Source organism: Typopeltis vanoorti, chromosome 10 (assembly GCF_054136105.1).
Source record: "Typopeltis vanoorti isolate ZY-2024b chromosome 10, IOZ_Tvanoo_1.0, whole genome shotgun sequence".
NCBI lineage: Eukaryota > Metazoa > Arthropoda > Arachnida > Uropygi > Thelyphonidae > Typopeltis > Typopeltis vanoorti.
Window position 1 is genome coordinate 38,026,926 of NC_143558.1, and position 23,487 is coordinate 38,050,412.

Here is a 23,487-nt window from a genome sequence, read left to right on the forward strand (position 1 = left end):
AGATTATATTTATATGATGGAGTTCAAATCTCTTCATTGTTTTAGTCTATGAAATTTAGCCATAATGACTTATTAGTCAGTTTAGATGTTTCTGCCTTTTCATTACTGTCCAAATAAATGACATTCTCTTACAGAACAAATTTTCACCTGATATCACAGCTCTCTTTGTATGCATTCTTGTTACTTCGTGTGGCAAAATAATTTTTACCTACAACAAGAAGGTACAGTCATGGACTTGCTACTATTCCCCACTTATTACCGGAAGCTGCACTAGATTCCTTTACTTTAAAACCTACAGTTTGACTTAGGTATATTAAAGATATTTTCATTATCTGGCCACACATCCACCAAATTTTAAACACTTTCCTCAGCAACCTGAACAAAGAACATTAATGCATACTCAATTTACCATTGAAATTCGAAGTTCACTTAGTATCCTGGATACATTCAGCATGTCTTCCTTCAGGCAGTCTATACTTCACTGTCTACTGCAAGCCCACATATAGTGTCTAATACATACATGCTAACTCTTACCATCATTCTTCACAAAAACCTGGAGTCATTAACACCCTCAAAAACAGAGCTATAACCCAATACCATCAATAAAATTCTTCATAAAACTAGGCCTAGAAATGGAAATAATACAGATTAGAGTAAAGCAATAGCTATTCCATATATTAAAGGATTATCAGATAGAGTAATAACCGTAGAAGTCTACACCATTACAACCTTAATGCTACTTATAAACCACCTATAAAATTAAAAAACATATTCAATTCCTTCAAGGAGGGGCCCTCCCTTCTTCCAGACTACCTCAGATATACTGAATTCAGTGCATCTATAACTTATATATATATATATATATATATATAACTTACCTTATGGTGAAACTGGATGCACAATTCCAATTCATTAAATAATAATAATAATTTTCATAAATCTGGCCTCTCGGATCATACTCTTAACATCTTGCACTAAAATGATTGGTAAGCCACCTGTGCCTTATAACATACAAAAACCAGGTATGGATGCAAATTTAAGAAACCCTGTAAAATTATGATCGATCATCCTAATCAAAACAACAACGGTGGCCTAACTAACCCAAGAATATGGATGGCACACATTCGGTCCACAAAACTCCTGTTTCAAGTTTATTCTTGTGAATAAGCATGTTTATTATTGCAAATATTTCAACCAGAAATAACTGTTCATCAGTGCATTATGCTTGCCATTTATAAGTATGAGATTCTCCCAAAACTTAGCAATAAAGAGGCAATCATTCTGATTTAAATTTAAGCAGTGTAGAAGTACTTCAGCACTTTATTTAAATAACTGCTCAAATCTAAATCTACACAGATGTTAAAGGTGAGTATTGAACCAGAGGATATTGTAATTAGTGTCTCTCCATGTTGAGCAAGGTCAGATTTTTCAGATTTATTGTTGTTAATATAAAATTGGCATTCTTGTAGTTTTGTTTTGTTTCCAACAAAACATCCTGTTTGTTCAAAGTATGAACAGAGACACTCACACTGAATGTGTAAAACACTGGGAAAGGCTTTTATCTTTTGGGGATGATAACCAAAAGGTTATCATCCCCGAACTATCTTTTCAGGATCTTTGTAATCTCAGAGATGCCTGCGATGGGAACTTGCCATATAGATTCAAGGTTTTTCAGGGTAGGTTTGTGAGCATCCAGACTATCCAATAAAATTATTATGTCATAAGTGACATTAAAAACTTGTTTCAAGTTCTACAAAAAACTCTCACTTTAAGACTATGCAAAATTTTGGCTCTTATTTCATATACTGGTCACCTTTTTTTTGGCTGTTTTTGTTCTAATTTATCTGTGAGTAATCTCTAGCCTGATTTTTGTTAATTTATCTGCTAGTAATTTCTAGCCAAACAGATAACAGGACTCAAGCTTTGATGTAGTAGGGTTTTCCCACCCTAAGTCAGTCCAGTAGTATCCGTTAATCAAATAAGTCTGCACGGTTAGCCTAGTGGCTATATGCTTCGCAACCATATGGCTGGGGAAGGAGTGTCCTAGGTTCGATTCCTGTCAACGATGTGAGGAGCTTAAGGATCTTGCTCAGCCATAGTCAAGTTAGCCGGTCTTGGACAGCAGGGTTTTCATCCCGTAAGCAGGCAAAAAGGCCCCGTGAGCACAAAGGCTACAGCCATAGGATATAGTACTTAATCCCTCATTAGGAGGGATCAACCGTCCCTAAGGAATAGTCGAGGAACTGGGGAACCCCACATGAATAAATAAGTTAATCAAATTAGTGTGACAAGCATTTGGAATGTAGCTTGTCTCTTTTTATATGTGCATAGTCCAGGTGATGACCATGATATGAAGGTTGAACCACTGGGTAATTATTTAGGTTTAAACTGAAGTTATTACTACAACATGGGAGTTGTTTCCACAATTTATTAAAATGAACACTAATCACCATATAACCATGAAAGAATGGATTAACATATAAGTTTGCACGCAGGATGAACGTTATTGTTGATAACCTCTTCAGATTGGTCGAAAATGAAAGAAAATAAATGAGAAGCCAAAACAGAAAGTAACATCATTTACTATGGAGGAAGTTTAAAAAAAAGTATCTGACTAAAAAGAAAAATATGCATTAAACTTTTGAAATGATCAAAGTTGAACCACTGTCAGATGTAAACTGTAAACTCAAATATACACGAGTGGACAAACACACCTTAGAGGAACCAATACAGAAAGAGAGAGAGAGAGAGATTGAAATAGGCAGGAAAGTATACAGGTGATAGAAAAGATGAAAAATAAATACTCCACAGTGAATAGAGGAACCTAAAGAACTAGTTCATGAAAAATGCAAAAGATCCTAGCAGATAAGTCAGCACAGAAAAATGTGCCAAAGTTATGTGTAAAAGTATCTAAAGGGGTCATGAGATGATCCTAGAAAGAATGCAGAAGATAAATACTACCAAGATGACTAAAAGGATTCAAATAAAATAAATTAAAAAAATAAAATAACTCAAATAAATCTCAAACAATTCTTCTCACAAGGTGTTTCAAATGTGAGAAAACCTTAACAATAGTATGAGGCTCTTTGCAATCAACCTATTTCTGTCTAAAATTTTTAAGTCTTGAAAATGGTGACTGACTCTCACTAATAATCTCACATTTGTAATAAGTATGTGCAATTAGTTACAACATATTCAACCCCCTCTAAGCCCCCCCCCCCCCCAAGCCAACCCTGGACAGCAAAATAATGGATATAATGGATCCATTGCACCTGTAACTTACCCTTTATTGGTGAAATTGATGCATAATTACAATCTATAAAAAGAACACAAACAAATTAAATTTAACAATTTTGGTAAAGCAAACCAAGCTCTTAATAGATTACACTAAATTGATTGAAAAGGTATTTGTTCCTTTTATCATACAAAATTCTGCTTATCATTATCATCAAATTCTTGAATGTGCCCTCAGAGGGTGCAAAGGATAATTATGATAGTACTACATGAAAAAGTTGCACCATTTACTAATTAATTTCCAATCAACAGTTTTCCTCAAATTAATCTGTTATCTGTCGAAACTCCAGCATCATCAGCTCACATTTCTGTCTTTTGAGGTGCTTTTTACGGTATTAATCCATGTACATCTTAGCCTATCTCCGAGTCTTTTTCTGCCAACCTGGCAAAGAAACACTTATTTTGCTAATCTTTCCTCTTCCATTCTATTTAACTGACCATACCACTTGAGATTACCTCTGCTAACACATTCCTGAATGCTAACAATGGTAAGTTCTTTCCTAATGTTCTCATTTTTTAATGTGATACTACAATTATGGCATCTGTTCACACTACTCATTTTTCTCAGAACTCGCATATCAGAGATCTCCAGTCTTTGATTAAGTGTTTTATTTCTAACCCAGTTCTCAGACCCTTAAGTTAAAATTGGTTTGAACACTGTCTTGTATACAGCTAATTTAGTGCTTTTGACTAATTTTTGTCTGATTCCATGTAAATTTATTCAGCTGGTTTCCTATCATACCACCTTCACTAATTCTGTTACAATTTTCATATTTAATTTGCTATCTTCACTAAAAATTATGCCTAAGCGGTTAACATGTTTTACTTGTTCTCTAGGTTCACCATTCAGAATACAGTTGAGGTTTACAATGTTTCTACCTTTTTTCATTGTCTTTGTTTTTTTTTTATTGCTGATTTTCATACCAAATTTATTATAGCAGTTATTTAATTTAGTCAAACAACCTTGCAGACTTGTGCTGGATTCATTCCGAAGTGTAACAATCATCTGCATAAAGTAAAGAGCTACAATTAACATCAATCCTGATATCAGATTCAATACCACTTTTCTTCATACTGTGATCCATATAAATAATGAAAAACAATAGATATAATGTGCACCCTTGTCACACATCTCATTTAATATCAAACCTTCATCCTGTACCTCCTTCGATTCTAACTGCTGACTTACAGCTTAAATAGAGACTACAAGGGGTGTGCTGAAAATTTGTGATAATCACCATGAAGGAATTGAGATAGAAACATGTAACTTGCACATTATTCTACATATTCTCCATGACGTGTTATGCACTTGTTACAAAAGCTGCCGTATCATTTGCAATCCTCTGAGATAAAAGTCTTTCCTTTGTTGCACAAACCAGTCCTCCACTGCAAACATAACTTCATCATCTGTGGTAAATTTTGATCCTTTCAAGTGTTACAGGTGCAACCAGGTCTGGTCTGACAAATAGGGTGGGTCAGGCAGATACTGGAAGCCCAAGTTGTGTATTGTCTGTTAGGTTTTGTGAACAGTGCGAGCTGGTGCACCGTCCCGCAAAAACAACATGCTTCTGCAGCACTTTACTTTCAGTATCTCCTTCAATTCCTTCAGATCTGTCGAATAAATTGCTTCTAAAACAGTTTCACCTTTTTTGAGGTACTTGGTAAGGATTACACCATCTATATAAAACAATAGGTGATTATTCTGATTTATATTAAACTGAAATAAATTTTACTATAACACAGTGGTCATTTACATAATTTTCAAAAATGAATGCTGATCACTGGGTAACTATGAAAGAACGAATACTATGTTTATAGTATGCATCACGGTTCGTAATAATATCTTTGAATGGTTCGACATCAGTATAAAATAGCACTCTGTAAAGTCTGTTGTCATTCCATTCTAATTTCATGAACTTTCAGTTTTTGTTTTTATTTTAATTCTTTTTTTTCTTTTTTTTATGTGTGTGTGTGTAAAGATGACAAAGATATACTTCATGAAATACCCTAACTGAATCTTTGAAATGCCCTCAGATCTCCATCCTGAACTGCAATTTCATCTTGAAAAATGAAAGAAATCACAAGGAAAACATCAAAGGTGTCATAGTGATGCAAATTATTTTATATGTACCAATTTTCTGGCCATTTTTAATGAATAACTTTCATGAAATGTCTAAGAACAGTAACATTGCTGGTTGAGAGGTAATGGTAAAAATGATTTTCTGATTATTGCCTCTTTCACAGGCAAAGAAAGGAATTATTATCATTACTGACACCTCCAGGGAGTCCAAAGACTCATCAAGGGAGGTCACTTACTCCACAGCTCTCTGTCTCCGCCACTCCATCCACCAATGACATCTACCGCCCACCACCACCACTACTTTTCACAGACAATCACAAACATCCATGCCCATAGCAGGATTCGAACCTGCAACCTTTTGGCTGGAGAGCAGATACGCTAGCCACTCGGCCAACCAGGCTGGCAATTATGTTTTAGATGTTCAACAGGACATGCCTCATTTTCTTTGTCTGAACTGATCACAACAGCTGTCTGCAAATATTTCAAATGTCTCAGAAGCAGTTTTAATGACCTGATCCACCATGTGAATAGCACTTTTACCCTCCAGTCTATAGGCCATAGGTTTCAAAGTCAGCTGGCACAGTTAGTGGACATTGTTGTGAATCTATTTAATCCAAAACTACCACTTTCTCTCCTTTCAGCATGCATGACATGGAAATGTCTTCCATTTTGCTGCATGAGTGGAGAATCCAGAGTGGAAAATCCTGACCCTTAAAACCATCTATGGCATTAACATTTACAACCTGTAGTGGGTATCTTTAAATGGGAATACTTTCTGAATAGTGTCCTTAGAATTGCCACTAAAAATAGTAGAACTGCCATTCTGTTTTTTCACAACTCAAAATCACATCACTTTCACAAATGAAAATCATTTTATATAAACTATGTTTATATAAAAAAATGCAAGTTAAAATGATAATACTTGAACAAACTCAAAATTCAGCTAATATAGAGTATCAACAAAGGCATATTAGTCAATATACATGTATCTTATTGAAAATCTTAGGAACTTTTGGTTATATTTAATTGCAATACACTTTACATGTATCTTATTAAAAATCTTAGGAACTTTTGGTTATATTTAATTGCAATACACTTTATATACTTCTAATAATGACCTCAAAATGATATGAAAACAAACTTATTAGTATTATACGGGTATCTCCATGGAGTTGGGAGATCCACACCAACTTTTATACACACAAAACATACCATATATCTCTTTAAACTCATTCACTGTCAGAGCACTCACAACTAATTCTAGCAATCCATTCACCACTCTGCATGCAAAATCTAGTCCAAACAACCCTACTAAGCACACTCCTATACAACTTTCACGAATGACCCAGAGTTCTATATTTGTCACATACTGAACATTTTCCTTTGTATCAACCTTATAAAACCCTAACATGTTTGCATCACATCTCTTTTCTATCTATCAACTAAATATTGCAATCCACATAAGGAGCATTCCACAGATCTGTCACCAGCTTGGTCACTTGTCTCTGAATACTCTCTACCACCACCACCACCACCTAAGCCCCATCTATGCACAGTAGTCAAAATGCAACTGAATCGCAGCCTTATAAATAGGATAATACCTTTATTACCTTTATTTGATAGCATATTTTTCAACATCCAAGTAATCCTTTGAGCTATTTTACCAACTTTTACGATATGCACCCCGAACTTCAACTTTCTGCCACCATTATCCCCAACTAATAGGGATAATGGGGGAATTTATTTAAATCATCCTGCAGGACATCTACATCTTCTTTATCAGCTATTGCTCTCTCTATTTTGCATCATTAGCAAACAACTGAATATCTTCCCTATATCATTGATATAGTGGTCCTAGTACAGAATCCTGAGATACTCCACTGGTCACTCACTTCTCCTATATTCCACTCCACCATATACTACTCTCTAGTGACTGTCCATCAGTCAGCAACCCATCCACATCTATACACCAGCTTCATATCCATTCCCATTTGCTCTAACTTTTGTAATAGTTTTTCATGCATTTTTATACATTAATATAAAAGGTGTATATTTTATAGAAAGATAAAAATGGTCTTAATGAAATCTAAGCCATCTAAAGTAAACTTTAAAAGTATACAATCTAGTTATAATATCCAAAAAACAAACTGAAAATAAACATTGGCTGAAAAAAACACGTACCTCGAAAGCAACAGCTCTAGTGGACCTGTAGTTTTGCAGACAGCAGCATAATGAATTAATTTCCATCCATCATTATCTGGGATATTATACTCAGGTACAACAGGTAAAAGTGTTGCTAAGTAATGTGGATTAGGATTAATAGCAGCACAGTGCAATGGTGTTATCTGAAATACAGCACAAAAGTGAATTCTATACCCAACAAGAGTGAATTTTATGCTAAATGTTAACTATTCCAACCTGATATATCTTTATTTTAAAAAAAAAGCGTAGAATGTTACAAGAATACCTACTTCTAAATAATAATTATCCTTTGTTTCATAAGTCCTTGGTACAAATCACATCTAGGATGTGAGGAACATTTATTAATAACAGTGCATACAATTAGCAGACAAAGTAACTAGAATTAATTACTTTAAAACTAGGTTAATGAAAACTATGTAGCTTGGCCAAAACAGCATTCTGTACGATATATGCCAAGCTTTTTTCCCACCCCTCTAACTGGGAATTAATTTCTTTGGTTCTAGCTTCAAATTCATAACCTCAGTGTCAGTTTTTCTAAATCTTTCCTTCTCTTATTAAACTTCCATATTTGTTTACACCTTCATTTCTTTGCTATTTTTCTTTTTTCTTTCCAATTCATTTTGGTCTCTATAACTTTCTCTGGAACAGTTTCATTTTAATATCAACATATTTCTTAATCTATCTTCTCTTGCATGATCTTCCACACTTATCAAAACTAAGAGTCATCTATTTCCATTTTGTTTGTCTTCATTACATACTGTTCCCATGACTCAGGTCATTTTTTTTTTTTTTTTTTTTTAACTCCAGACCCATGAAAACTTGTAAACCTTCTGTGAGTAGAACAGGCTACAGATGTGATAAAGTTTAGATAATTAAGAAACCCCACTAGAAACCAAATGTGGAACTTCCATGCTAACACTTCATGCTTCCCATAGGTAGAGTGGTGATCTTGCAATGAGTAACAAAATTTGACTTTAACCTAAAGACATTCTTTTTCTCTCTCTCTCTCTCTCAGACAACACACACTGGAATTTGAACTGACAGTCTGCTGGTTGGAGAACAGGTATGATATTCAGTCAGCTGAGTACCATAAACAGAGAAAAATATACTATGTCATATAGTACAGTTTACTGCCATCCGTTACTTGGCAAAATTTGTCTGTTCTGTTTCTTTTCTTAAGTATCTCTTGTACTATTCAACTTATTCTTTGACATCTGTGTAATTTATTTTCTATTGTCTAGTCCAATGATAGGGCACAGCCTAAATATTGAAAAGATGATCTGCTATAGAACTTTGTTGTTTATTTCCATTTTTGTCCTTATATTTGAGTAATTTCATATTATACTCTTGGAAATTGGAAAATTTCACTTAGATTGTTTAACTTAAATTTTGGAGAAAAGAGTGCGAGTTATATTCAAGTAAATATGGTATGGGCAATTGTAGCATATGAACAGATAGTCATAAGATAGTGATCTACTCAAAACAGTGCTTCATGGTATATAAATAGAAAAACAAAATTTATTAATTACATATTAATTTTTTACATATACTAATATTGAGTTTATATATTAATTTTATGCATTTAAACAAAATAGTCAGGGTACTCCTGCACACAGGATTAAACGGAAGAAGACAATTACCACCAACTGGTCTAATAGATCTGAGAGAGTATTTTTAGAATCAGCTATGAAACACTTCCTTAACCTTAACGGCTGCATTAATTTGCCAAAGATCAAGAAGTCTTTCTATGACATTTAGCTTCATTCTCTGAATTAACTTTCTTTTTATCTTAATAAATAACCAGGTTCTAACTTGTAGACTTTTTGTTATTATTAACAATAAATAGATTTTACATGTTAGAGAAAATGCAACATATAACTCTCTATATGGCTGACATCATCTTCAGGAAGTTATTTGACATAAGCAAAAAATAATAAAAAAATTAACATTTCTAAACACCTGTTATATTTATAAACTGAAAAAGACTCAATAATAGTTTAATCATATGCATCATTAGGCATGTTACGAGCAGTCTGTATGCTGTTGTGTACACTCTGTATGTGATTGCTGTCGTAGGAGAGGTCTTAAATATTACACATAGTAATTAATGACTTCCAAATGGCATGAAGAATCACTCCTTGGTTTTTGTTTAGTGTGTCTGTTGAGCAAATGAACTCAGAAGACTCCTTGAACAGATTGTTCAAGGAGTTGAAGTAATTCTCTTTTAAGTAAGGCATGGAGAATGCTTGCCAATTTGCCAAAAGATTTTGACGTGAATACGTCTTTAAAATCAGAACAGTACTAGGGGGTACGGGACAAAAAGTTGAGTGTAAAGAAATCATTCGATAAGGTTTGGCTTAATAATTTCTAAAGTATTAAAGGTAGTGAAACCAAACATATCATTCGATAGCTGAGGGAATAAAGATTCATCAGTGACCTTCAGATAGCGCACCAAGCCCCGCAGGTGGCAGTGGGAGCTCTGCCATTTTTTGTGCAATCCACCGCGCCTCAGAAACTTCCACAGTATAACTTCGTACTCTGTCGTGGTACGATGCTCGTTTTAGCGTCAATCAACAGTTCTTGTCGAGATCTTGATCACTAACATCACAGAACACTTATTCACTTTCCACAGAACACAATTTGGGAAACCCTGATCCATCTAACACAACATAAAAATACATCTGAGGCGACAATTATGGGACAATGAGCTCTTGCAGATCATTTCATGGACCCTACATATGTACTCTTTGTGACTTTGGATCTAATCATTTCCATATCCATATGCCGCTTGCGTATGCTTGAAAGTCCTATATTGCTCCTGATGTGTAACGGAGGAAACAGTCAGTAAACCACTATTTATTTCATTCTTTTGCACCTTTGCTCTACTGACACAAAGGTGCATTCGATGAGTATTCTCAGAATGCATGGCTCACATCATATAATGGAACATACAGCATTCTCAAACAAATTGATGCTCAAAGTCTGTACCATAATGTCACCGAGGAAGTTAAATGTGATCGTTATACTAATGAGTGAAAGAGTCATATCATTTTAAAATGCTAATTTTGATATGATACTTCACTATAAATCTTTACTTTCATTTAAAATAAAACATGACCCAAATTATCGAAGTAGGTGTCTAGGAATTGAATGACAAAATTTCAAAAGCATCTAATAAATATATGGATATACTCTAAGATAATGTGAAACTTTCTGCTTGGTCAGTAAGTAAATTTCATCTGACAAATTATATATATTCTTGTCTCTGTCCTTTCTCCAAATATGAATAAAAAGTTTGCATATGCAGAATCTTCACAACTAGACTACTTGTATATAGAGGTTGTTGACTTTACCTATGACTTTAGTATCTGATAATGCACAGCACACTTCCTTTTGAATATGTATATAATGCTATGCATGAATAGGGAGGGTCACTAACCAGGCACCTGTATTTAATAATATGATAAAACACCATTTTGCTACTTACATATATAAAATGCTATACCATATTGCATACGAAAAATGACTTCTATGTTACCCTCAGCATTTCTGACAGATCTAGCTCCCACTGATGAGGGCCTCAATAAAGGTTGAAACCAATCTGGGCAGTGATCCCTTCCATAATGTGCAGGAATGAGAAGTGCTGTGCATTATTGGTATGAAAATAATGTGATAGATACTCAAAAGATTCTATATGGAAGTAGCCTAATTATATACTTCCCATTTTCAAATTTTGCCTTGGTAAAAAAAAAAAAAAAAGTTGCACTAGATGAGACCAGAATCAAACCTATAATGGTTTTTCTGACGGTCTACCAGCTAAATATTAAGAAAAGGCAATAAAACATTAACTTAAAAATAACAAGAAATTATATTCTTGTTTTATCCTTGATATCTCACAAATAGGCTACTTGTAAATTTAGGTTAATGACATCACTTTAATTGCCTTACTACAGCTTACTGCTAAGCATGCACATCCTTTCAGATGTGTATCATGCTATGCATTATGGGAAGGGCCACTATCCAGACCAGTAGTGGCCCCTTTGACTTTGAGGTCTCATCAGTGTGAGCCAGATCCAGAAGAGATACCAAAGTTGAGATAATTTAAAAGTCATATTTCTCATATACAGTAAAGTAGGGGAAAAAAAGAAGTACTGAACAACTACAACAACATATATTATAGAGTAAACGGGTTTAATAACAAAGAAATATATGTTTACATAAGATGATATGTACATCCACAACTATTGGTGGAATCTTGGTCAAATAAAGCATTAATAACAGTAGACGATGTGCTTGAAATTGACACCTTGTATTTCAAGACATGTACTGGTTATTACTAACACAACGTTCAAACAAAAAAATTTGCACAAAGTCACATGGAGAGAAAAGGCAAAGAATAAGAAAAGTCTCATTGACTATGATGTTGTTGATAATGATATTTTTCCACTAGTGCAGGACACTAGAGTGTACAAAGGATTTAAAATTGTAACTGATCACCATTTAGTCTTGAGTAGGATAAAACTAAATTGCTAACTGAAAATAACATGTAAGAAGGTTTTAAAGCGAATAAAAGTTGAGCAGCTCTCCGATGTAAACCGTAGAGACTAAAATACACTAATGTTATTCAATAAAATATGACAAAGAGTTTGAAAACAGGAACCAAACCTTCAAGAATCAGTGGCAAATCCTGAAAAAAACACTGATTGATTCAGCCACACAGACATGAGGTGTGGTTGTCAGCAAGGATAGAAAAATCAGAACTCCATGGTGGACACAGGCAATTAGAACATGCAGGGAAGGAAAAGAAGAAAGCGTATCAAAAGTTCCTAGCAAATAACTGAGCTTGTGCTCTTAGAGAATACAGAGACAAATGTAAGAAAGCTAAACACTGTGCAAAACTAGCTAAACAAAAGTCATAGTAAGACTTTGGCAAGAACACAGAAAATAAATATCAAGAAGGTGGCAAAATATTCTAGAGGTTGTTGAAGAAGCTAAAAAATGGAGGAAAGAGTGCTGTAAAAGGAATTAGAAATAATAAAGTGACATGAAAACTGGTGAAAAAGATATCATTGTTGTATCGAGTAATTACTTCAAAAAATTGCTAAATGAAACAAGCATTGATGATGGTACAGCAGTAAAAAACACTCAGACATGTAATCAAGAACGGATATCCATTCTTGAAGTAGAAAAAGCCATCAAAAGCCTGAAATGTGAAGAGGCAGCAGGAGTAGATAATATTCGACCAGAAATGCTCAATGGAGGTATAAAAGTCTTATCGTAGCTGCGCTGCATAGTTCAGAAGCCCTGGACAAAGGGATGAATTCCAGATGATTAGAGTAGAGCTCTCATACTGCCCATATATAAAAAGGGAAATAAAACTGAATATGAGAATTATAGAGGTATTTCTCTACTGAGCGTTTTTGGTAAGATATATGCAAGTATACTTCAGAAACAGTTGAGAAGAATTGTGGAAGGGAAGCTTGGTGAAGAACCAGCTGGATTCGGGCCAAATAGAGGCTGTCAGGATCAGATTTTCACTTTTCGACAAATAGTTGACAAATCATGAGAATATAACAAAAATACAGATCTAAGTTTAGAAGATCTAGAAAAGGCATATGACAAGGTGCCAAGAGAGAAGCTATTCAAAATGCTACATTTATATGGTGTCAATAAGGCATTATATCAATCAATACCTAGTCTTTATTCGAGTTGTAAGTCAGCAGTTAGAACTGAAGTACAGAAAGATGGTTTAATGTAAAATCTGGTGTCAGACAAGGATGTACATTATTCCCTCCATTATTCATTATCTATATGGGTAACATTATGAAGGAAAGTGGTATTAAACCTGATATCAAAATTGAGGATGTCAATATCAGCTCTTTGCTTTATGCAGATGATGTTACACTTTTAAATAAATCCACTATAAGTCTGCAAGATTCCCTTACTAACTGGTGTGTTTAACTGTTGTAATAGATATGGTATGAAGGTCAGCAACAACAAGACAAAGACAATGAAAATAGGCAGAAGAATTGAAAATATCAACTGCATTGTGAATGGAGAATCTAAAGAACAAGTAAAACATTTCAGCTACATGGGCATAATTTTTAATGAAGATGGTAAATTAAATATGGAAATAGACAACAGAATCAACAAAGCTGGTATGGTAGGAAGGAAACTAAATAAATTTATATGGAATAAGAAAGAAATTAGACAAAACACTAAATTAGCTGTATACAAGACAGTGTTCAAACCAATTTTAAGTTAGGGATCTGAGAGCTGGGTTTGAAGTAGAACACTTGACCAAAGACTAGAGACTGCAGATATGAGATTCCTGAGAATGATTAGAGGCATGAACAGATGGCATCAATGGCAATATCATATTAAAAACAAGGATATTAGGAAAGAACTTGACATTGTCAGCATCCAGGAATGCTTTAGCAAAGCTAATCTCAGGTGGTATGGTCACTTAAACAAAATGGGAGAGAAAAGATTAGCAAAAAAAGTGTTCTCTGCCAGGTTGGCAGGAAAAGACCCAGAGGAAGACGAAGATATCGGTGGATTGATACAGCAATAAAAAGTGCCGTAAAAGACAGAAATATAAGATCTAATAATGTTGGTGTCTTGACAGGTAACAATTGATTTGGAGGAAAATTGTAGATAGGAAGTTCATAATGTAAATTTTTCATGTAGTACTATAATATCCTGTACACTCCTTGAGGGTTCATGTCAAGAATTTGATGATGATTTCAAGATTGGTTTAGTAATGCATGTGAAGGTTCTCTGTCTTCTTGGAGAGCAAGGGATGGGATACCTGCAGGTTTTTCAAAAAAGATTCACATACCCCCTTGTCTCACTAATAATTCTCCCATATTGCTCTACCCTCACCTTTTCTAAAAACCCCTTCCTTCCTTCCAATCATACTCCTGTCGAACAGCAGATGAATGTATATCGCCACTCCAGGTTGCAGCTGAATAAGAAGACAGATAGCAATATCCTAACAGTAATGCCCTCAAACTGATTGAAAAGCCAATGACATTATAAAAAGGGGAACTTCTAAACAAAAATAGGCTAAATAGCCATAAAATAGTCATAAATCAATCCCAGAAGTTTGCATATTTGAATCCTAGAGCAATTTCTACATTCCTCAGAAATGTTAAAAGAAACACACACACACAACAGATAAAGAAACACAATGGCAGAGAAAAATAAAAATCCAAACTCCTTTTCATTAAATGGCAACTATGACATATAGTAATGTAAAGTTGTAAATCTGCATATGCATAGAAATCACAATGTTAAATTTAACACCAATAAATTGTAATCACTATGGATAATTATCTTCAAAATTAGAAGTAATCCTCCACAAAAAATTATAAAAGAAACTTACCCTGGAATTTTCTAGGGCCTTTTTTGTTGCTGATATGGGTCGGAACTTTATTAAAGACTGTCGATCATTCAAAAGCACCTTTAAAAAGTAAATGAAAATAAAATATCTCAACAAAAGAATACTGATAAGCTATGAATGTGTGTGTATCAACTATGACAAATTTTTGTTATATTAAATTTTTCTTACTAACTGATACATGAATAGGAAAAAAGTTAATAAAAACAAGTAGAGAAATGATCCCCCAATTACAAAAAATAAATCTTTTACAATAATTTTCTTGATATAATTAAAAAACTGAACCTACATATTTTTTGAGCTTATATGTAGTTAATTTATTTAGTCATTTGTCAAATAGCTTTTATAGTTTTTGGTTGCTTTTCCTAATTTTATTCCTACAACTGGTTGGATTGTTGGACTGATATGGCCATCAAATTGTAATATAACAATATAACTCCTAAACAGAATTCATCAAATCAGTGAAAGTACTTCCTATAATAATGATTATATTTCCTAATTCCCCCTCCCCAACAAACACAATATAATATCAACCACTGAGATCATGCGACATATTTCAGCAGATCATGTTTCATCCACAAAGCAAGAAGAGTTGTTTGTTACCAGAGCATTTTTGGAGGGGGGGGAGGAAATATGTATTGGTATGCACTCTTTGCTTGCGCAGTTACTAGTATGCTGTAGTGTTACATAATATCACAAAAACTGATTATTACTATATCATCATCATGGTTTATTCTGTATACAAATTGTATATAGAATTTACAATTTGTAAATAGGGAAACAAACTAAATAAACAGAACTAAATAAATAAAACTAAGATGTCATAGTATGGAGATGGAGGAGTTATGTCCAAGTTAATCAAGTTGACATCTGTGTTGGATTTCAATCAAAGATTTTTGGTTTGCCTCTTCTAAAATAGTGGAATTACAAATATGATCCTTTCAAAAGTAACCGAGTAACAGTTTTAAGCAGGTTGTATTAAATCTATTTGTTGCTTTTTGGGTGAAAACTTTCCATATTTCTCCACCATATAAAAATATAGCCTGAGAGGTTGCTTTGTAAAGCCTAATTTTTTGTTTCCAAGGTAATGAGGGGGTGATTTCCATATATTTCTTAGATTCCAGTGTTGATTGAGAGCTTTATATTTTCTTAATATTATGTCATTTACAGTATTATTTATATTTAAGCCTAAGTATTGGAAGTATTCCATTTTTTCATAAGGTTGGTTGTGTTCTGTAATGATGGATGTTAATATGGAACCTTGTACTATATTTGTGAGTATTCTTTACATTCATTACTATATAATTATTAAAAATTTTAAATAAATTTGTACCCAAAAATTGTCCAATTTAAATAGCTGGGCCATTTATAGGTACGAGTTCTTCAAATAGCTAGACAAGAGTTATGTTTCACTTGGTTAGACTATAATAAATTTAGTTTAATCCTTTATCGAAGTGTGAGCAAACAAAGTTTGCGCCTGAAGGTATCTTCAGGTACTTTCAGGTACCATCCTGAAGATACTTTCAGGTGCAAACTTTGCTTGCTCACACTTGGATAAAGGATTAAACTAAATTTATTATAATCTATGAGATGCAAATACAATTTGCAAATTGCATCTAAAAAATTTCTTCTCCATGGAAATCAAACCCAATGTAGCCTTCAAAAAATCCTGCTTGAATACACAGTCATGAACAGGTGAGGAAAGAGGAGAAGAGAAATCTGGCTATTACCTTCACACTGCATGCATGTATTATAAAGATATTAAAAACCTCCCCCAAATAAAACAAACACTTCCTCTAACATCACAGCATAAATGTAAATTGTGCACACTGACTTACAACGTATTCTGTTTTTTACCTAAACTCAACTGGTTGACTCTAAGGCACTTCTAACTGCATCAATCCACTTACACCTTGGCTTTTTCTTGCCATTCTAGCATTAACTCCTGTTTTACTAATCTTTCCTCCGCTTTCTTTAAGGTAAGTTATAAGGACAACTACCATGATAAAAGTAATTACTGTTTCTATTATAGATATTTCTATTAAAGTTTTTCTTTACATTAAATGTAATTTAATATGATTTATATTAAGTTTCTATTTATATTCAAGAATGGAATAACATGGCAGATATGTCCATAATTTATCATAATGAATGCTAACCATTTGAGTTATAAGCACATATAAGTTATAAGGACAACTACCATGATAAAAGTAATTACTGTTTCTATTATAGATATTTCTATTAAAGTTTTTCTTTACATTAAATGTAATTTAATATGATTTATATTAAGCTTCTATTTATATTCAAGAATGGAATAACATGGCAGATATGTCCATAATTTATCATAATGAATGCTAATCATTTGCTTCAATTTTTTTGATTCTGCCATCTACTTATTCCCTTAATTTTTCTCAGAACTCTCATTTCTGTAGTCTCTAATCTTTAATCAACTGTTTTACTTCTAACTCACATCTCATATCTGCAAGTTAAAACTGGTTCGAAACATTGTCATATATACTGCCAGCTTAGTGTTTTGACTAATTTTTCTCTTATTCCAAACAAATATATTCAAATGACTCCCCATGATACCAGTTTTGCTTATTCTATTATCAGTTTCCATATTTAATTTGTCATCACTAAAAATTGACTAAATAGCTGAAATGCTTTCTTTCTCTACATGCTAAGTAAATTATATAAATTACTTGGCAAGAAGTTATATCCTTTATCAAAGTGTGAGCAAACAAAGTTTATATGTGAAGCATTTTTATTACTAAGCTACTTGTATACAGAAGTTGCAGAAAATATTCATATAAACTGCATTAATATCACATAATACGCAGCACATTAAGAAACTGATGTGAAGGCAATAGCCTCTACATACAAGTAGCCTAGCTATGAAGATACATCATACAAATTGTTTCCTCACACTTGGATAAAGGATTAAACAAAAATATAGGGGGGGGGATGCTTAAGGGTCAAAGCTGTATAACTGAGAGGAGACCTCCACATAGCCTTTAAAGGAATGCAGAGAACCAACCAGGGCTTCTGACCTAATGTCCAATCCTCACCTTCTCGTGGTGAACCCTGTTGGGTATCTACTTGGATACTGAACAAACGAGGATGGGCTGGCAATTTGGAATTTAGCAGACCAAATTGTATTCTTATTGGTTAAACCAAAATAAAAAATGATGGTACGACATGACAAAATTTCATGCCAGCTGAGGCGTCGCCAGATTAAACAAGGCCCCCGTTGTTTTCGCCAGAGAACCAGGGTGAACAGCGAAAAGTCAGCTACTGGAACAAATCTGAAAACAAACCACAACTCAACAGCACCAGAGTTAAAGATTGGTACAACCAACATAGGAAGCCTGAATGGCAAAGAAATGGAGCTAGCTGAGGAATTAGATAAGTACCAGATCGACATAATAGGGGTGACTGAAACAAAAAAAAAAAAAAAGACAAAAACTGGTAAGATCTTTCTGAGCAATAAATACAAAATGTTATATTCAGGAAATGACAATCAAGGAAAAGAAGGAGTAGCCATAGTATTCAACACAAAATATGAGGCTAATCTTTTTGAATGGCAGGCAGTATCAAGTAGAATAATGTGGGCAAATATGAGAATGGGGAACTAGAAAATGAGACTTATTTGTGCCTATGGTCCCACAGAAGGTTCTACTAAGGTAGAAGTGGAGGAATTTTTTGACGCTTTAGAAAAAGCAACTGACACAATGAAAAAGGAAAAGTTGGTCCTTGTTGGGGACCTAAATAACAGAGTAGGAAATGATTGTGGGACATACAAAAATATTTTGGGAAAATCTGGAGAAAAGAGCAAAGCTAATAATAATGGCAAATATCTGTTGGATTTCTGCTAAGGACATGGACTGGTTATTACTAACACCATGTTCCAACATAAAAATATGCACAAATTCACATGGAGAGAAGAGGCAAGGAATAAGAATAGTCTCAATGACTATGTTATTGTTGATAGTGATGTTTTCTCCCTGGTGCAGGACACCAGAGTGTAGAGATTTGAAATTGGAAGTGATCACTATTTAGTCCTGAGCAGGATAAAATTGAATTTCATATTGAAAAGAATAACATGTAAGAAAGTTTTAAAGCGAATAACAGTTGAGCAGCTCTCAGATGTGAACTGTAGACTAAAATACACAAAGATTATTGAAGAAAAAATGAAAGAGTTTGAGAACAGGAATCAAACTTTGGAGATTCAGCGGCAAACTCTGAAGAAAACTGATTGATTCTGCCAGAGAGGCACGTGGTGAGGTTGTCTGCAAGGATAAAAAAATAAGAACTCCCAGGTGGACACAGGAAGTTAAAGAGGTAGTGAAGGAAAAGAAGAAAGCATATCAAAAGTTCCTGTCAAAGAAGTCAGCTTGTGCTCTTGGAGAATATAGAGACAAATGCAAGAATGCTAAACACTGTGTAAAACTAGCTAAATAAAAGTGATGGGAGGACTTTGGCAAGAAAATAGAAAATAAATATCAAGAAGGTGGCAAAATATTCTGGAGGTTGTGGAAGAAGCTTAGGAATGGAGGAAAGAGTGCTGTAAAAGGAGTTAGAGATGATAAAGGTGACATGAATACAGGAGAAAAGATAATTACTCCATAAAAGTATGGAGTAATTACTTTGAAAAACTGCTAAATGAAACAAGCAGCGATGACAGCACAGTGGTAAAAAACACTGACCAGGCAAGCTGTCAGGAATACATATCCATACTTGAAGTAGAAAAAGCCATCAAAGGCTTGAAATGTGGAAAGGCAGCTGGAATAGATGATATTCAACCAGAAATGCTGAAGTATGGTGGTATAAAGGTCTTAAGGTGACTGCACTGCACTACATAGTTCAGAATATATAGGTACTATGTAGTGTATATATATATATATATATATATATATATTTATATATATATATAGGTACTATGAGAGCTCTCATAGTATCTATATATAAAAAGGGAAATAAAACTGAATGTGAGAATTACAGAGGTATTTCCCTACTATGTGTTCCTGGCAAGATCTATGTAAGTATACTTGAGAAATGGTTGAGAAGAATTGTGGAAGAAAAGATTGGTGAACAAGCTGGATTCAGGCCAAATAGAGGCTGTCAGGATCAGATCTTCACTTTACGACAAATAGTCGAAAAAGCATGGGAATATAACAGAGATCTATGTTTAAGTTTTGTCGATTTGGAAAAGGCATATGACAAGGTGCCAAGAGAGAAGCTATTCAATATGCTGCAGTTATATGGTGTCAATGGGGCATTATATCAAGCAATACCCAGTCTTTATTTGAGTTGTAAGTCAGCAGTTAGAATTGAAGGAAGTACAGGAAGATGGTTTAATGTTAAATCTGGTGTGAGACGAGGATATACAGTATCCCTCTGTTATTCATTATCTATATGGATCACATTATGAAGGAAAGTGGTATTAAACATGATATCAAAATTGGAGATGCTAATGTCAGCTATTTATGCGGATGATGTTATACTTCTAAATAAATCCGCTACAAGTCTGCAAGATTCTCTGACTAAATTGAATAGCTGTTGTAATAGATATGGTATGAAGGTCAGCAATAAAAAGACAAAGACAATGAAAATAGGCAGAATCATTGAAAATGCCAACTGTGTTGTGAATTCAGAACCTGTGGAACAAGTTAAACATTTCAGCTACTTAGGAACGATTTTTACTGAAGATGGTAAATTAAATATAGAAATAGACAACAGAATCAGTAAAGCTGGTATGGTAGGAAGTCAATTAAATAAATTCATATGGAATAAGAGAGAAATTAGTCGGAACACTATAGCTAAATTGTATACAAGACAGTGTTCAAACCAGTTTTAACTTATGGATCTGAGAGCTGGGTCAGAAGTAAAACACTTGACCAAAGACTAGAGAGCACAGATATGAGAGTCCTGAGAAAGATTATAGGCGTGAACAGATGGCATCAATGGCAGTATCATATTAAAAACGAGGATATTAGGAAAGAACTTGGCATTGTCAGCATCCAGGAATGCGTTAGCAGAGCTAATCTCAGGTGGTATGGTCACTTAAACAGAATGGGCAAGGAAAGATTAGCAAATGAAGTGTTCTCTGCCAGGTGGGCAGCAAAACAACCCAGAGGAAGACCAAGATATAGGTGGATTGATATGGCACAAAGTGCCTTAGACGATAGAAATATAAAATCTGATAATGTTGGAGTCTTGACAAGTAACAGACTGATTTGGAGGAAAATTGTAGATAGAAGTTAGTAATGATGTAATTTTTTTCATGTAGTACTATCATATCCTGTACACCCCTTGAGGATACATGGCAGGAATTTGATGATGATGATGACAAAAATATAACCACACAAGTATAATTGACTTTGCAACCAAGTGAAAAAAAAGTTTTTAGGAATGCAGCAGTTAAACAGTCCCCCCCCCCCTTTCTCTCTACAGGCTAAGTTAAATTATACTAGCCAATTATATCCTTGTACAATCTTTTATCCAAGCGCATTTTTATACTGCTTATTTTCATGTTTCTCTTTTTATTGCTGATTTTTATGATATATATTACAAGAATTATTAATTTAGTTAAAGAAGCCTGCATAAATTATAGTGGATTTGTTTATAGCATCCAGCACAACTATGCAGGATTCCTTAACTAAAGTAAAAATCTGTATAAAAATTAAAGAGCTGAGGTAAATATCATCTCAAATTTTGATATCAGGCAAATACTATTTTCTCCATAATGTAATCCATACAGATGAGAAACAGTGGCATAGTGTGCCCAACTGTCCAACAACATCTAATTTTACATAAAATTATCTTCCTATACCTCTTTCATTTCTAACCGTTGGCTTTAAATGTAAAAATATGACACTTAGATAATGGGTATGATCTCCATATTTGAAGTGCTGAACCTCCAATTGTGCTACAGAAAAATCACCTTAATGAAATATGCCACACACACTTATTTGTGGAACACTAAGATGCGAGAAAATTAATTTTATACTTACATGAGGACTCTGCTACACTGTTGCAAAAGTACCACTGCTTTCGGCTACAACTTGTTTAACTTCATGCTAATACAAAACAGCAATATCAGCAACATTTTGCACTGATGCCATTTCTGTAGCTCTGCTGAACACACAAATGGCATGAGTGCAAAATATTTCCAATACTGCTGTTTACTGCTATGATTTAGGAAGAACAGCAGTATCTCCACCAAAATGTCAATAAGTATATACCATACTCTCATATTTGAACAAACATGGAGTGCACAGTGAATTCAACATACAAAACTGCATGTTGAACATGCTTTTAGTTTGATACAAACCAAAACTGGAGCTTCTACTGAAGAGTAATAAATTTGGGAAGCAACCTGTAACCAAGGTCAGTAAACAACAGACTACAAAAGAAATGAACAACACAGAAAAGCAAATGATAACAAAACACAAAAGACTAGCACCCATACATACAACACAAAACAACATGAAAATCTACAAATTCAAACAACAAGAAGCATATGTGAGAGGGAGATCTATTAGGTGCTGTCAAGATATAATAGCAGGGATATGAGAAGTACAATGATTACAAATGACATTACAGCTAAAATGTACAGGAACAGAGGCCTTGCATATGTACAAGGATTGATAAACCTGAATGTAGGAGTGAGCTGTTTGCTGCAAAATAATCTGCATTTTGAGAGTAGCTGTGTGAAGCTCGAGTAGATTGTTGGTGATTGGAGGAGATCTGGCAGCCAGGGAAATGAAAACTAGATGGTGGAATTGTGAGCATCACATACTAAGACTGGTGTGAGATAAATGATGAAGGAAGACAAGATAAGGATGCAGGGATTATTTTAATATGAGCAACAGAATCGAAAGACTTGAATGATGGAACAATGAACTGTGGGAATGTGGGGGGGGGGGGGGGGGGGACAGAGGAAAGTTAGCTTATATGGCAATGCAAGGAGTATTAGTAATAAGAGTACAGAGCTTGTAGCCCTAATACAGTTGGTCAGTCTGCAAATCATTAGTATTAGTGAGACATGGTTAGCAGAGAATGATGTGAAAGAGAATATAATGGTCATAGCACCTGAAGGCAGAAAAGATTAAAATAAGAGGTGGAGCATTACCAATAATTTCAGAAGAGTTATGCATCCTCTGTGCAGCACTTGGGGAAAAAAAAAAGCAATGGTGATAATGGCTTAGAGGCTATTTGGTGTGAAGTAAGCACAAATTTTAGATACCATATTTCTCCTATAATGTGGCAGTGTTCCTAAAAGTGATGATATTACAGAATTCTGCATAATAAATATAATAGGACTCATGGGGAATTAGGTTGAAGTCTTAAACCTTAAGTAATATTGAACACTAAAAAAAAAAAAAATAATAATAATTAACCTGAAAAAAATGCTATTACAGTTTTAACCTTCTGTAAATCCTAATAAATAAAGAAATACAGTCCTATAGTAAATACTGTATTTCTTTGGGCCTTGTTCTGATTGACT

The 23,487-nt window shown here is 34.1% G+C and overlaps 1 protein-coding gene across 1 annotated transcript in view; it reads right to left on the minus strand.

The window, feature by feature from the left end:
- The window catches only part of LOC150102348 (poly [ADP-ribose] polymerase tankyrase-like), a 1,002,656-nt gene that overhangs the window by 708,269 nt on the left and 270,900 nt on the right, over positions 1–23,487 (minus strand). The window contains 2 exon segments of the mRNA XM_090399561.1: positions 7,556–7,719; positions 14,964–15,041. Of these exon segments, the coding sequence (XP_090255687.1) occupies positions 7,556–7,719; positions 14,964–15,041 (242 nt within the window).